Source organism: Takifugu rubripes, chromosome 22, assembly GCF_901000725.2.
Source record: "Takifugu rubripes chromosome 22, fTakRub1.2, whole genome shotgun sequence".
In the NCBI taxonomy this organism is placed as follows: domain Eukaryota; kingdom Metazoa; phylum Chordata; class Actinopteri; order Tetraodontiformes; family Tetraodontidae; genus Takifugu; species Takifugu rubripes.
The window spans coordinates 15,919,834-15,935,166 of record NC_042306.1 but is presented as its reverse complement, the minus strand read 5'-3'; the positions used below and the strand labels follow the sequence as shown (position 1 = coordinate 15,935,166).

The following is a 15,333-nucleotide window of genomic DNA, read 5'->3' as shown; positions in this document are numbered from 1 at the left end:
ACACACCACACCCTTCACACACATGCGCACACACACACACACACACCCTCCCACCACGCCCCTTCACACACAGGTTGCTCACAATGATGTGGCGATGACATAAAGATGCTTCACAGACAGTCTGTTCATGTTTGTGAAAATATTAAAATTCACCATAAAACGCATGAAACTGTTGCAGGATGAGTCTAAAATCCAGACCTGTACAGGGAGGTGGGTCTGCACAGGTGCCCCGCACCTCCCTCCCCTTACACCCACCACTGCCAGCCCACCCAGGAGACCTTGGTGGTCCTCAGGGTGTCGTCTACCACCAGATCAAGGCCGTAACACCACAGTGACATTTAAAAGGCTCCTTCCCTTCCTGAAGAGCTCAAAGAGAGCACGGCTTCCCCACAGCAGGTCAGCTGTCCTGAGAAGGTCCTCAGGAACAGATCAGCTGATCTCCTTGTGGCTCTGGAGGATCATCTCTGCTCCTCCTGGCTGATTATTGTGATTCACTGTTATCAGGAGGTCTGAAGAATTCTGGCTGAACCTCCAGCTGATCCAAAAAGCTGCAACCTCAGAGGTCACATGACTGTGTTGGCCATTAGATCCAGGACAGACTTTAAAATCCTTCTGCTCATCTTTGAGGTCCTCAGAGGTCACAGATCATCCCACTACTGCACTCTACTCTAAGAGAGCTGGTTTACTGCTGGTTCCAGAACCTTTAAGGGTAGGGCCTTCAGCTATTGGCCCCCTGCTGTGGAACCAGCTTCCTGCTCAGGTGTAGCAGCATCAGTCCTTCTCTACTGTAAGGTGAGGATGGAACCCTTCCTCTGTGAGAAGATTTATAGTCACTAATTCTGTAGATACACTCATTATGCTGGCTAAGCTAATGCTCACTGTCAGAACAGGAGCAGCTAACCTTTAGCATCATCTTAGCTATGCTGCTATAGTCTGAGGCTGCTCGTTAGCGTCACCTTTCTTTCTGTAGTATTGTGCCTCCCTCTCTAAGTGCATCACTAACTTGTAGTTTCGTAGCTGTACACTAACCTCCGGCTCCACTAACTCCCTGAATATTCGGTCTTCAGGGTTAGGGTTAGGGTTAGGGTTAGGGTTAGGGTTAGGGTTAGGGTTAGGGTTAGGGTTATGTCTTCAGGACAATGAACTATGACTAAAATATTTGCATGTATGAAGTATATGTTGCTTCTTCTCCTCTTTCTCTCTTCCTCTCTATACTTCGTCTTTACCAGTCTATAGATCAGCAGGGGGATCCCTCATATGAGCCTGGTCCAACTGGAGGGTTCTGCCTGTTAAAGGCAATATTTCCTCCCAGTGTTGCTTGTTTGGGGGTCAGACTCTGGGTTTCTGTAGAGCCCCCATAGAGGGTTTTGAAAGCCAACCATGCCTGCTCATCCCAGCCCCAGGAAATTGCCCCCAGTAGCTCTTTGTCCTGGTCATGTCTCTGTCTGAGAGAGTAAAAAACAAAGCATGGAATTATTATTTATTGTGTATAGGAGGCATAAAAGAGCGTCTGTGTGTGTGTGTGTGTGTGTGTGTGTGTGTGTGTGCAACTGCATCCTACCCTGCCCTGTTGACTCACCTGTACAACACGACTACAGGTGTGTTTTTCATGTTTCTGCTCCTTCTGATTCAGGGTTACTCATGACTGTCATCACATATGAAATCACCATCGAGTGGTGCAACTCAACGATGAATTTAAAAAACATATCCTGAGGCAGACAGACACACCCTGCACACACACGCACACACACACACACACAATCAGTTTTAATGTTTTGGCAATTTTTGGAATTTGTTCATGTAAACCAAATGGCCACAACTGGTGAATGGGTTCTGTCCTTTTCACCCCCCCCCCCCCAGTGTGAATCACACTGAATCACCTGACTGGCGGCCTGGCGCCGATCTACCAAATCTACAGATGAAAATTTAGAAAACTTTATTTGAATTGAGAATTAGTATTTAGATGGAAACTTTTTAAAGACGAACACGGTCACGCACAATTTTTTAAAAACGCTGTAGTTTCCAGGTCAGGCCACTAGCTGGCGGTGTAATGATAAATAACCAAGACTCTGCATCGTTGTTTTATCTTTATTTTTGATCATTTACACAAATGCGTCGTCGTTTATTTTTGTTGCCAAAACACTAAAATTTTCTTGGACGTTAGTATCGATGCGTCTTTAGTGAATTTTTTTAAAAATCACTTAATGGATTAAATATCCCTGGAGGAGCAAAGTGCTAAAGAAGAAGAAGAAGAAGAAGAAGAAGCAAAATCAGCAGCAGAAGAAGAAGCAGCAGCAACACTTAAAATAACAGTAAATGACGCCGACACGGACATAAATGATAGCGAAATAAATGTAGTATTAAATAATTTAGCCTTTCCCGTTTAGATTACTGAAATAACAACGGCAGAGGGACGTTTGTTTCACAAAAGTACGTATCTGAATGTGCCTTTCATTGCTTTAACTGTGGTCGACCTGTTTACCAGCGAGCCTGCTTCCCCTCCTAATGTCATTTTGTAGTTATGGCGCTCGATCAACACACTAATAAGTAGAAAACACCTTGTTGTTGTTTTTTGAAAGCCTGAATTTGAACCCGTAAAACTGGCGCTCTTCTTATTGCGAACCTTTTGTTCAGGCACGTCCGAAGCTGCCTAACCCTTCACAACATGGCAGACGTCAAAAACTTCTTGTACGCCTGGTGTGGAAAGAAGAAGCTAACTCCAAACTATGATATCCGAGCTGCAGGAAATAAAAACAGGCAGAAGTTCTTGTGCGAGGTGAGATTTGACCCATATTCTCCAAGGTTGCAAGTGATCTCCTCTCTAAGGTAGCCTCTCCTCCGACAGGTGCAGGTCAGCGGATACAGTTATATTGGCATGGGCAACTCGACTAACAAGAAGGATGCTCAGACCAATGCTGCCAGAGACTTTGTCAATTTCTTGGTTCGAACAGGCGAAATGAACGCAACAGATGTTCCCACTGTACCGGTTAGTCCTCCAAGACTGGTGGAATTCACTATATAATGAAGATATATATATAAAGAAGATGAAAAAGCAAACTTTGATTGTGCTCATGTATTGTAGGTGAATGCACCTTGCAGCAACCAGTCTGATGAAGGAGCAGGAGATGGCTTTGGAGATCTTCCATCCAGTGGGCCGCTGCCTCCTCACCTTGTTGTCAAAAAAGAGCAGGGTAGTCTCTCTTAATTAGGTGTGGCTGTGGCAGTAACCATGAAGCTAAAGTACCACAACCAAGAGTAGAGTGTACCAGGCTACATATCTCACTTTAGCTTCTGTCCAAATAGAAATGCTGAGAAGTAAATCCCTCTTGGTACTGGCACATCTAGTAGAGCCTGTTGGAGTAGAACTGCAGTGTAGTACTGCCCCCACGATCTCTTTCCTAGTAGTCCTGCCTCAGGAATATCCTGGTCAGACCTGAACACAGAACCAGACCACCTGTGTGCTGGCTCAGGACGTGAACTTCCATATTGGGACTGAACTCATGGATTTTGTTTGATGTTCTCAGGCGAAGAAGGCTGCAGTGGACCACTGGTTGGAGTAGGTGGACTTGGATACTCCAGGGAACAAAGGTGGGAATTTTGGAAAGGAAGAGGAACAGCAGGTGCTGAGTGGGACAAAGGAGCGAACCTGAAGGAGTACTACACCACCAGAGATGAGCAGGAGGCCCAGGCTGTATGAAAGCCAGATTGAGTCATGAATTCTTAAATCAGTTCTCTCCTAAAGCCTGCTTGTCATGCAGACTCTGGCGTCTGAGGAGGTGGACCTCAATGCCAGTCTCCATGGTAACTGGACTCTGGAGAATGCCAAGGCTCGCCTGAACCAGTTCTTCCAAAAGGAAAAGATCACGTCTGAATATAAATACAGTCAAGTGGGCCCGGACCATAACAGGTCTGAATAGAACTCTTGTCAGATGGTTGGTGTTGACACGCTGGTGATGAGGTCACTGTATGATTTTCTGCTGGACTGTTGGAACCCAGAGATGTGAGGAGTGTATCAGACGCACAACAGGGACCAAGCGTGCAATGTTGTGTAGGAGAAACAGCCTTCCATCCAGGCAGTGTAAGGGTTAGGGTTAGACCAGGCTCAGGGTTAGACCAGGGTTAGGGTTAGACCAGGGTTAGGGTTAGACCAGGGTCAGGGTTAGACCAGGGTCAGGGTTAGGGTTAGACCAGGGTTAGGGTTAGGGTTAGACCAGGGTCAGGGTTAGACCAGGGTCAGGGTTAGACCAGGGTTAGGGTTAGACCAGGGTCAGGGTTAGACCAGGGTCAGGGTTAGGGTTAGACCAGGGTTAGGGTTAGGGTTAGACCAGGGTTAGGGTTAGGGTTAGACCAGGGTCAGGGTTAGACCAGGGTTAGGGTTAGACCAGGGTCAGGGTTAGACCAGGGTCAGGGTTAGACCAGGGTTAGGGTTAGACCAGGGTCAGGGTTAGACCAGGGTCAGGGTTAGGGTTAGACCAGGGTTAGGGTTAGGGTTAGACCAGGGTTAGGGTTAGACCAGGGTCAGGGTTAGACCAGGCTCAGGGTTAATCCAGGGTTAGGGTTAGACCAGGGTCAGGGTTAGACCAGGGTCAGGGTTAGGGTTAGACCAGGCTCAGGGTTAGACCAGGCTCAGGGTTAGACCAGGGTTAGGGTTAGACCAGGCTCAGGGTTAGACCAGGCTCAGGGTTAGACCAGGGTTAGGGTCAGGGTTAGACCAGGCTCAGGGTTAGACCAGGGTCAGGGTTAGACCAGGCTCAGGGTTAGACCAGGGTCAGGGTTAGACCAGGGTCAGGGTTAGACCAGGGTCAGAGTTAGACCAGGCTCAGGGTTAGACCAGGCTCAGGGTTAGACCAGGGTTAGACCAGGCTCAGGGTTAGACCAGGCTCAGGGTTAGACCAGGGTCAGGGTTAGACCAGGCTCAGGGTTAGACCAGGCTCAGGGTTAGACCAGGGTTAGACCAGGCTCAGGGTTAGACCAGGCTCAGGGTTAGACCAGGGTCAGGGTTAGACCAGGCTCAGGGTTAGACCAGGCTCAGGGTTAGACCAGGGTCAGGGTTAGACCAGGCTCAGGGTTAGACCAGGGTCAGGGTTAGACCAGGGTCAGGGTTAGACCAGGCTCAGGGTTAGACCAGGCTCAGGGTTAGACCAGGGAGACCAGCTTCAGGACCTACACCAGAACTCACAACGTCTGTGAAGGAAACATGGGTTCGGGTTTTGGGACGCTAAAGCCCTCCCATGGTGCACTGAAGCTCAAAGAGACTCGCTTGTGATTTCTGGTGCTTCTGTTGACAGAGCAGCTCCATCTGTCAGCTGATGTGTTTTAAGTCCTGCAGAAAATCATACAGGTGACTTCCTGAGTGTCCCAGGTGAGGCATCCCGTCACGCGTCCCTTTCCTGTCAAAAGCAAAGCAACTGAGGGTGTGTCGTCCGTGTCTGCAGGAGCTTCATCGCTGAGATGCAGTTGTGCGTCAGACAGCTGGGCAGAAGTAGGTGTCTCCTGCTGCTTTTGGACTAACGCTGACACGTGCACGTTCTTATGGCACGCTGAGCCACCCACTGAATACCTGTGGTGATTGAAGGCTCCGCCCCTGGGTTAGGGTCAGACTCTCTTCCTCCTTAGTCTGGAAACGTCCTATTAAACTGTCTTGGATCTGTAGGGATCATGGGTCGGGAGCATGGCTCCAACAAGAAGTTGGCAGCTCAGTCTTGTGCCCTGTCTCTGGTGCGGCAGCTGTATCACCTGGGTGTGATCGAGGCCTACTCGGGAGTCACCAAGAAGAAAGAAGGAGAGCTGGTTCGTGAGGAGCTCTGTAGCTTCATTTGGTGATTCAGATGATCACCTGCCTCACTGTTGCTCTTCTGTTGGTCCTGGTTCCAGTTGGAGGTGTTCAAAGTTGACATCTCTCCAGACCTGCAACAGCAGCTTGGCTCTGTGGTCCAAGAACTGGGAGTCGCTGTCCCACTTCCTGTAAGTAGTTGGCACCCAAGACCGATGCTTACAGTGGTTCTAATGCTGATGGTCAGGGTTAGGGGTTAGGGCTAACCCTAACCCCTAACCCTGACCATGACCCCTAACCCTAACCCTGACCCCTAACCCTGACCCCCTAACCATGACCCCTAACCCTGACCCTGACCCCCTAACCCTGACCCTGACCCCTAACCCCCTAACCCTGACCCCTAACCCTGACCCCCTAACCCTGACCCCTAACCCTGACCCCCTGACCCTGACCCCCTAACCCTGACCCCCTAACCCTGACCCCTAACCCTGACCCCTAACCCTGACCCCCTAACCCTGACCCTGACCCCCTAACCCTGACCCCTAACCCTGACCCTGACCCCCTAACCCTGACCCCCTAACCCTGACCCCCTGACCCTGACCCCTAACCCTGACCCCCTAACCCTGACCCCCTAACCCTGACCCCTAACCCTAACCCTGACCCCCTGACCCTGACCCCCTAACCCTGACCCCTGACCCCCTGACCCCTAACCCTAACCCTGACACCCTGACCCCCTAACCCTGACCCCCTAACCCTGACCCCCTGACCCCCTAACCCTGACCCCTAACCCTGACCCCCTAACCATGACCCCTAACCCTGACCCTGACCCCCTAACCCTGACCCCTAACCCTAACCCTAACCCCTAACCCTGACCCCCTAACCCTGACCCCCTAACCCTGACCCCTAACCCTGACCCCCTAACCCTGACCCCCTAACCCTGACCCCTAACCCTGACCCCCTAACCCTAACCCTTCTCGTGGTTTCAGCCTGCGGATCCCAGCACCACGGTGTCTCTGGTTCAGGGGAAGATGGAGACATTTGAGCCTTCACAGCGCCAGAGCGGTGCAGGAGTGGTGCCCTGGTCACCCCCTCAGGTCAACTGGAACCCCTGGACGAGCTGTAATATCGATGAGGGACCAATGGCCTTTGTGAGTCGGAATGTTCTCTGGCTCTGGAGGTTTTTCCTCTGGAGTTCAGCCAGTTTACATGTTTGTCTGTTGATAGTTCAGTGGTCGCCAGATCGTGGTGACATCATGAAATTGTTCTCCTGCAGTGCACCCCAGAGCAACTCAGCAAGGACCTGCATGATGAGCTGATGTGCCAGCTGGACCATGATGACAACTTGCAGAAGGTCATTGACCTTTCACACCTGCCTTGCTGGTTGTTCCACACTGGGTGCCATCAAACCTGCCTTTTTTTGTAGATGCTGGTGGAACGTGACCAGCTGCCCGTCAAACAGTTTGAAGAGGTGATATTGTCCACCATCAACAGTCACCCTGTGGTGCTCATCAGAGGAGCAACAGGCTGTGGAAAAACCACCCAGGTTCCTCAGTTTATCCTGGACTCTTTCATCAAAGGTGGTCGAGCGTCTGACTGCAACATTGTTGTCACCCAGGTACTGCCCCCCCCCCCCCCAGGCATTGCACCAGTGACCTACAGTTTAGTTTGAAAGGGGTTTTTGAGGATTCCAACTGTTTTTGCTGCAGCCCAGAAGGATCAGCGCTGTATCGGTGGCTGAGCGAGTCGCTTATGAGAGAGGAGAAGATCTTGGCAAAAGCTGTGGCTATAGTGTACGTTTTGAGTCGGTCCTTCCTCGGCCCCATGCCAGCATCCTCTTCTGCACCGTGGGTAAGTGGATGAGCTGGAATGAGCAGTTATGCCAACAACTAGCAGACACGAGTGAATTCCTGGAACCTGGAACAGGCTGAGGGCACAAATCCAGGGTTTGTGGATAATAAAGATGAATATTTTCTCTTATCTTTCAGACCTTTTTTCTGCTGTCCAACAGCATTTAATTGAACACTCATTGAGTTGGGTATCTTTTCCCCTCAGTTAATTGCTAATCTGCAGCATTCACAGAAAGGAGAGGTTGCGTTAAGGAATGGGTTTTTAGCCATTTATTCAAGTCCGTTTTTCTTTCAGGAGTTTTACTGCGCAAATTAGAAGCAGGAATCAGAGGCATCAGTCACGTTATTGTGGACGAGATCCACGAGAGAGACATCAATGTAAGTTTCCGTCTGCTGCCAACGTGTGAGTGGATGTGGCAGGTACACTCCACTGATCAAGTGCACCAGTGGTGTCATCAGCTGCTGACATCGTGTGATTACACTTTGAATAACTTCTTATTGGAGATTGAATGTTTTTGCATTTTCAGACTGACTTTCTGATCGTGGTCCTAAGAGATGTGATCCAGGCCTACCCAGAGGTCCGTGTCATTCTCATGTCGGCCACCATCGACACCACCATGTTCAGAGAGTATTTCTTCAACTGTCCCATCATTGAGGTGTTTGGACGCACGTTCCCCGTTCAAGGTAGCGCCGTGACATCATCGGGTGCTACGGTAAGATGGCGAGTTCTCTCTCGCAGACGCTTCATTTTTGCTTCTGTTTTGACAGAGTATTTCCTGGAAGACTGCATCCAGATGACCAGCTTTGTCCCACCACCGATGGACCGCAAGAAAAGAGATAAAGACGAGGAGGGAGATGATGATGTACACCAAGTTGACCTCTTCTGGACTGGCTCTCAAGTCAGGATCCCCGTCTGATGGTTTTTTGTGTTTTCTTCAGGCAAACTGTAATTTAATGTGTGGGACGGAATACAGCGCAGCCACCAAACGATCCATGGCTCTGATTAATGAGAAGGAGACATCATTTGAGCTTGTCGAGGCTCTTCTCAAATACATAGAGAGCCTGCAGGTGGCGGGAGCTGTTCTGATCTTCCTCCCTGGTTGGAACCTCATCTACTCTATGCAGAGACATCTGGAGACCAACCCACACTTTGGTAAATCTTTAGGCAACAGCCGGTCTCCAGTCACCAATGCTTGTAGGCCATGTTGGCTCTCCACTTAGACGTGTTAGGCATGTTCAGCTCTTCTGTTGCTGGGGCTCCTTCAAATCTGGATGCTAATACAAAAGTACAGGAGGAGTTTTGAAATATTCTCTTTCAGCTGACAGTTTTCCTCCTTTCTACTCTTGTTCTTTTAAATCTTTTTTCCAGGAAGTAATCGCTACCGGATTCTTCCTCTGCATTCTCAGATCCCACGTGAGGAGCAGAGAAGAGTGTTTGAATCTGTTCCTGACAACATCACAAAGGTCGACCTTTACGCTTGTCTGTCCCTCTCGCCTGTGATTGGTTGTCCTCGCTCAAGCATTGGCTCGGGCTCATGTTCTTATTGGCTGTTTTCAACTACAACATTTCTTTCAGGTGATTCTGTCCACCAACATTGCAGAAACGAGCATCACCATCAATGACGTCGTCTATGTGATTGACTCGTGCAAGTAAGTGTGAGAGGACTTTGATCTCTTTGCTGGATGGTGTAACCAAATGTTCCAGTGTTAGCTGTCTGAATCTGGGGGGAGCGCGAGCTAACAGAGGTGTTGTTTGACAGACAGAAGGTGAAGCTCTTCACCTCCCACAACAACATGACTAACTACGCTACCGTCTGGGCCTCAAAGACCAACCTGGAACAGAGGAAAGGCCGCGCTGGCAGAGTCCGGCCTGGCTTCTGCTTTCACCTCTGCAGCCGTGCTCGATTTGAGCGGCTTGAGAGTCACATGACTCCAGAGATCTTCAGGACGCCCCTGCACGAGGTGGCCCTCAGCATCAAACTGCTCAGACTTGGAGCCATTGGCCACTTCCTGTCCAAGGCCATTGAACCGCCACCATTGGACGCTGTCATTGAGGCTGAATACACTCTGAAAGGTGAAGCCACGCCCACTCAGGGGTTTGATATTCACTTCGTGATTCCTCCTATTTAACTGAAATAGAAACTTGCTTAATTTAAACAACAGTAACCCAGACAATCTTCTTACTGGGTCAAGATCCACACTATCCAAATGTGACCGCTCCTCCTTCATGATTTCCAGTCTCCCCCTCCCTTCAGGTCAAAGGTCAGGGTGTCACTCTCACCGCTGCTCTCAGATCCTCCGACGGAGGTGGGTAGAGTAGCAGAGAACAACAGTCAGGTTAGCGTAGCGCTACTTCAAAATGGAATTAGTCAGGTGGAAGGAAACCGTCAGTGAAAAGGCTGCTTTAGTCCGAACTGGTTAGATTGACCCATTTTATTTTGAAATGATCAGAAGTTAAAATATTGTGCAAATTCTGCTATATAAAAAAAATTAATAATTATTGTGTCAAATCTAATATAACAAAGAAAAGCAAAAGAAGTCAAATCTGATGGAAACAACATGACAGCAGGGATCCATCCTGGCTGGGATCAATGCTGGGATCAATATGGAGCAGAACCTTTGAGGGATCTCCCAACACCCTGTTGGAAAGATGGTTAGGGTTAGGATAGGGTTAGGATAGGGTTAAGGCAGGGTTAGGTTAGGATAGGGTTAGGTTAGGAAAGGGTTAGGTTAGGATAGGGTTAGGGATAGGATTAGGATAGGGTTAGGTTAGGAAAGGGTTAGGTTAGGATAGGGTTAGGGATAGGGATAGGATTAGGTTAGGATAGGGTCAGGGTTAGGATGGGTTAGGATAGGGTTAGGTTAGGGTAGGGTTAGGGATAGGATTAGGTTAGGATAGGGTTAGGGATAGGATTAGGTTAGGATAGGATAGGGTCAGGGTTAGGATAGGGTTAGGTTAGGATAGGGTTAGGGTAAGGTTAGGGTAGGGTTAGGGATAGGATTAGGTTAGGATAGGGTTAGGGATAGGATTAGGTTAGGATAGGATAGGGTCAGGGTTAGGATAGGGTTAGGTTAGGATAGGGTTAGGGTAGGGTTAGGTTAGGATAGGGTTAGGGTAGGATAGGATAGGGTTAGGATAGGGTTAGGTTAGGGTAGGGTTAGGGCAGGGTCATGGTAGGGTTATGGTATGGTTAGGATAGGGTTAGGTTAGGATAGGGTTAGGTTAGGATAGGGTAGGGTTAGGTTAGGATAGGGTTAGGATAGGGTTGGGTTAGGTTAGGTTAGGATAGGGTTAGGGTAGGGTTAGGATAGGGTTGGGTTAGGTTAGGGTTAGGTTAGGATAGGGTTACGATAGGGTTAGGTTAGGGGTAGGGTTAGGTTAGGGGTAGGGTTAGGCTAGGAGGGTTATGGGTAGGGTTAGGATAGGGTTAGGTTAGGTTAGGAGGGTTATGGGTAGGGTTAGGATAGGGTTAGGTTAGGAGGGCTATGGGTAGGGTTAGGATAGGGTTAGGTTAGGAGGGCTATGGGTAGGGTTAGGATAGGGTTAGGGTTAGAGGTTAGGGTTAGGATAGGGTTAGGTCTCCTGCTAATAACTTGATTAGTGAAGAAGGGTTGACTATTAAGTGTGGCTACTGGTTAATCTCGCTACAGTGCTAAAAAGCAACCTGGCTTAGTCTGGAATCAAAGACTAGTAGCTTCCAGGGGCCTTTTTAGAAGCTCACAGATCTGAAGTCGGAGCATAATTTTACTTTTCAATGTTTGACACTTTCTCTCGTTTTTGTGTTCTTGAGTCTTCTCAGGTACAGCCTCATTTTAAATAACATTTCTAATTATATTCTTGTATTTGTCTGTTCAAGGCCTCCTTTTTTCCATTTGAATGTGTTTGGATTGTCAGTTTTTCCATTTTTTAACTTAATACTTTGTTTTGTGCCTTGAGTCCTTTTCAATCCTCTACCGTTGTGCATGTTGTTGTTAGAGCTGGACGCTCTGGACAGTAACGAGGAGCTGACGCCTCTGGGGCGGATTCTGGCGCGCCTGCCCATTGAGCCTCGTTTGGGGAAGATGATGATCCTGGGCTGTATTTTCCAGTTAGTGTCACCTGCTGTTCTCTCAGACCGCCACAGCAGTTGTGGATTGTGTCACATGTCTTAATCTTAATCTTAATCTTAATCTTCTTGTGTTTTTGTGCTGTTGCCCTCTAGTGTCGGAGACGCCATGTGCACCGTCTCGGCTGCGTCTTGTTTTCCAGAGCCGTTCATCAACGAGGGGAAGCGGCTTGGTTTTGTCCACAGAAACTTTGCCGGCAGTCGGTTCTCGGACCACGTTGCTCTCCTGTCTGCCTTCCAGGCCTGGGATGACGTTAGGTCAGAGGTCAACCTTCCGTGGTGTCATTGATGTGTTGTCATCTCACAGTTTGTGTGTTTGTGTTTAGGCTCATTGGGGAGGAGGCAGAAATTGCGTTCTGTGAACACAAACGTCTCAACGTGTCTACTCTGAGGATGACCTGGGAGGCCAAAGTCCAGTTGAAGGAGATCTTGGTCAACTCTGGATTTCCTGAAGGTAGCTGGCAGCAGCATATGCCTGATGTGTGTGATGTGTTTGCAGATGTAATTGCAAGTGTCTCTCCACCCATCAGATTGTCTGATGCCTCAGATGTTCACCACGGTGGGAGCAGACAACAACCTGGACGTGGTGGTGTCTCTGCTGACCTTTGGCTCATATCCCAATGTGTGTTTTCACAAAGAAAAGAGGAGGATTCTGACGACGGAGGGACGAGCCGCCCTCATCCATAAATCCTCCGTCAACTGTCCGTTCAGTAGCCATGACATGACATACCCGTCGCCCTTTTTCGTCTTCAGCGAGAAGGTACAAGGAAGCTACGCCTGCCCCAGATCACGACTTAGACTGGTTTTGTGAGATTGAACTCATTTGTTAATATTCCCTAACCCTAAGTTTCAAAATGCATAAATTGGAGCCCTGCTAAGAGCTGATGATGGGTCAGGGTTAACTGGGTTAGGGTTAACTGGGTCAGGGTTAACTGGGTTAGGGTTAACTGGGTCAGGGTTAGGGTTAACTGGGTTAGGGTTAACTGGGTTAGGGTCAGGGTTAGGGTTAACTGGGTTAGGTTAGGGTTAACTGGGTTAGGTTAGGGTTAATTGGGTTAGGGTTAACTGGGCAGAGTTAGGGTTAACTGGGTTAGGGTCAGGATTAGGGTTAACTGGGTCAGGGTTAACTGGGTCAGGGTTAGGGTTAACTGGGTTAGGGTCAGGGTTAACTGGGTCAGGATTAGGGTTAACTGGGTTAGGGTTAGGGTTAACTGGGTTAGGTTAGGGTTAACTGGGTTAGGGTTAACTGGGCAGAGTTAGGGTTAACTGGGTTAGGGTTAACTGGGTTAGGGTCAGGATTAGGGTTAACTGGGTCAGGGTTAACTGGGTTAGGGTCAGGGTTAACTGGGTCAGGGTTAACTGGGTCAGGGTTAGGGTTAACTGGGTTAGGGTCAGGGTTAACTGGGTCAGGATTAGGGTTAACTGGGTCAGGGTTAACTGGGTTAGGGTCAGGGTTAACTGGGTCAGGGTTAACTGGGTTAGGATTAACTGGGTCAGGATTAACTGGGTTAGGGTTAACTGGGTTAGGGTCAGGGTTAACTGGGTCAGGGTTAGGGTTAACTGGGTTAGGGTCAGGGTTAACTGGGTCAGGATTAGGGTTAACTGGGTCAGGGTTAACTGGGTCAGGGTTAGGGTTAACTGGGTTAGGGTCAGAGTTAACTGGGTCAGGATTAGGGTTAACTGGGTTAGGGTTAACTGGGTCAGGGTTAACTGGGTCAGGGTCAGGGTTAACTGGGTCAGGGTTAACTGGGTTAGGATTAACTGGGTCAGGATTAACTGGGTTAGGGTTAACTGGGTTAGGGTTAACTGGGTCAGGGTTAACTGTGCTGTGTGTGGCCAGATCCGGACTCGGGCGATCTCGGCCAAAGGGATGACTCTGGTCAGCCCCTTGCAGCTGCTGCTGTTTGCTTGTAAGAAGATCAACTCGAATGGAGACGTGGTTGAGCTCGATGACTGGTGAGCAGCCTGGAGCAGGCAGACCATAGTCGCTGTTTCATGATGTCAAAACCTTTCTTAACTCCAACAGCTCTTGAAGACGAGCTGGATTGATGGTTTAGTGTTGACTTGGAATATTGGTGTGAGCAGCTGACCTTCACCTGTCCTGACATGTTTAGGATCAAGCTGAGAATCCCTCATGAGGTGGCAGGTGGGATTGCAGCTCTACGGGCCGGACTGGAGGCCTTGGTGGTGGAAGTGGCCAAAGATCCCGAATACATCCGACAGATGGACCAGAAGAAACAGAGACTGCTGAACCTCATCAGGCACATTTCCAAACCAACCACAGCTGGAATTAACCTGGTGACCAACAACTCAAGGTAACTCTAACAAATCTTATTGGCCACGAGGTGAAATCGGGCGTAAACGTGGGATTTTTGTCCTCAAGGCTTGAAGAGTAACCAAGGAACTCTCCTCTAATCAGCTGATCAGTTGGCTGGCAGATGTTTGTGAAGGTGCTTGGTTGACTGTCCTCTTCTGCACAGGATGGGCGACGGTCCTCGACCCCCAAAGATGAGGCGCTACGAAGGAGAAGGCCACAGAGGGAGGGGCGGGGCATATAAGGGATGCACAGGCAGTGGGGGGTACAGAGGAGGTGGTGGCTACGGAGGTGGGGGGGCCTACAGAGGTGGGGGGGGCTACAGAGGAGGTGGTGGCTACAGAGGTGGGGGGGGCTACGGAGGTGGTGGTGGCTACGGAGGTGGGGGGGGCTACGGAGGAGGTGGTGGCTACAGAGGTGGGGGGGGCTACAGAGGAAATGGGGGCTACAGAGGTGGGGGGGGGCTATGGTGAAGCTGCAGACAGAGGTGCTGGGGGGTACAGAGGGGGGTATTGAAAGGTCTGATGATAATTGGGAGGCTGCCCTCAGGTGATCGGCCATCACTGGCAGCTGGTCAGGTGATCGGCCATCACTGGCAGCTGGTCAGGTGATCGGCCATCACTGGCAGCTGGTCAGGTGATCGGCCATCACTGGCAGCTGGTCAGGTGATCTGCTGGTTCTTCCTGTTCTGGAGTTTCTGCCACAACTGTCAGAATTTTGAAGTGCTGCTAAAATAATTGATGTACTAAATGAAACGATGGCTGACGTCAACATTTCCCGTCTAAACCCAAAGCCACTGTATAGATTAGCATGATGGCTAATCCATCTGTATTTAACAAATGTGAAATCAATAAATTTGTTGGTGTTGCTTCACTCCGAGTCTTTGTCCTCCTCTCGGTACATTCAGGACACAACAGAGTACAAATACACAACTGTTTACACAATCGGCCAATAAATCGGGGTCCTTTTCACTTTTCTGATCCATTATTTGCCATTTTTCCACACTTCCTTGTGTGTTCCTATTGGTCTGACCTACTTTAATATGATCAACCCTCTTGTGTCCTGACGTCCCACGTGTGGAACAAGCTGCCCGGAGCCTCGGGAAGGCCTGGTGCCTCGAAGAAAGGGGCCAAGACTCACCTCTTCAGTCTGGCTCCTGAGTCAATGATGTTCGTTATTATTTTTTAAAGTGACGTCATCTACTTGGTATGGTTCATCTGGCACTCGTCTTTGCCCCCCCACCAGGAGGTCACTGGGGTGCCCTTGGGGGGTTCTCTGTGCCCTCTTGGTGAG

The 15,333-nt window shown here is 49.4% G+C and overlaps 1 protein-coding gene across 3 annotated transcripts; it reads left to right on the top strand.

Annotated features, from left to right (window-relative positions):
- The first annotated feature begins 2,062 nt into the window (after positions 1–2,062).
- On the top strand, positions 2,063–14,913 carry dhx9 (DEAH (Asp-Glu-Ala-His) box helicase 9). 3 transcript variants are annotated; one of them, XM_029830431.1, is made up of 29 exons: positions 2,063–2,312; positions 2,388–2,430; positions 2,635–2,776; positions 2,846–2,986; positions 3,083–3,191; positions 3,525–3,691; positions 3,759–3,907; positions 5,436–5,482; positions 5,654–5,790; positions 5,875–5,964; positions 6,760–6,921; positions 7,047–7,124; positions 7,197–7,388; positions 7,480–7,621; positions 7,916–7,998; positions 8,148–8,304; positions 8,389–8,483; positions 8,560–8,773; positions 8,990–9,084; positions 9,197–9,270; positions 9,381–9,694; positions 11,597–11,708; positions 11,823–11,984; positions 12,053–12,180; positions 12,257–12,486; positions 13,567–13,682; positions 13,841–14,041; positions 14,207–14,589; positions 14,648–14,913. In XM_029830431.1, exons 3-28 carry the CDS (start codon positions 2,666–2,668, stop codon positions 14,511–14,513), a joined length of 3,813 nt encoding a protein of 1,270 aa, XP_029686291.1. In that variant the 5' UTR covers positions 2,063–2,312; positions 2,388–2,430; positions 2,635–2,665; the 3' UTR covers positions 14,514–14,589; positions 14,648–14,913. The 3 variants fall into 3 exon arrangements, with proteins under 3 accessions (XP_029686291.1, XP_029686292.1, XP_029686290.1); XM_029830432.1 differs by having other exon boundaries at positions 2,063–2,430; positions 14,677–14,913; XM_029830430.1 differs by having other exon boundaries at positions 2,063–2,430.
- The last annotated feature ends 420 nt before the right edge of the window (positions 14,914–15,333 follow it).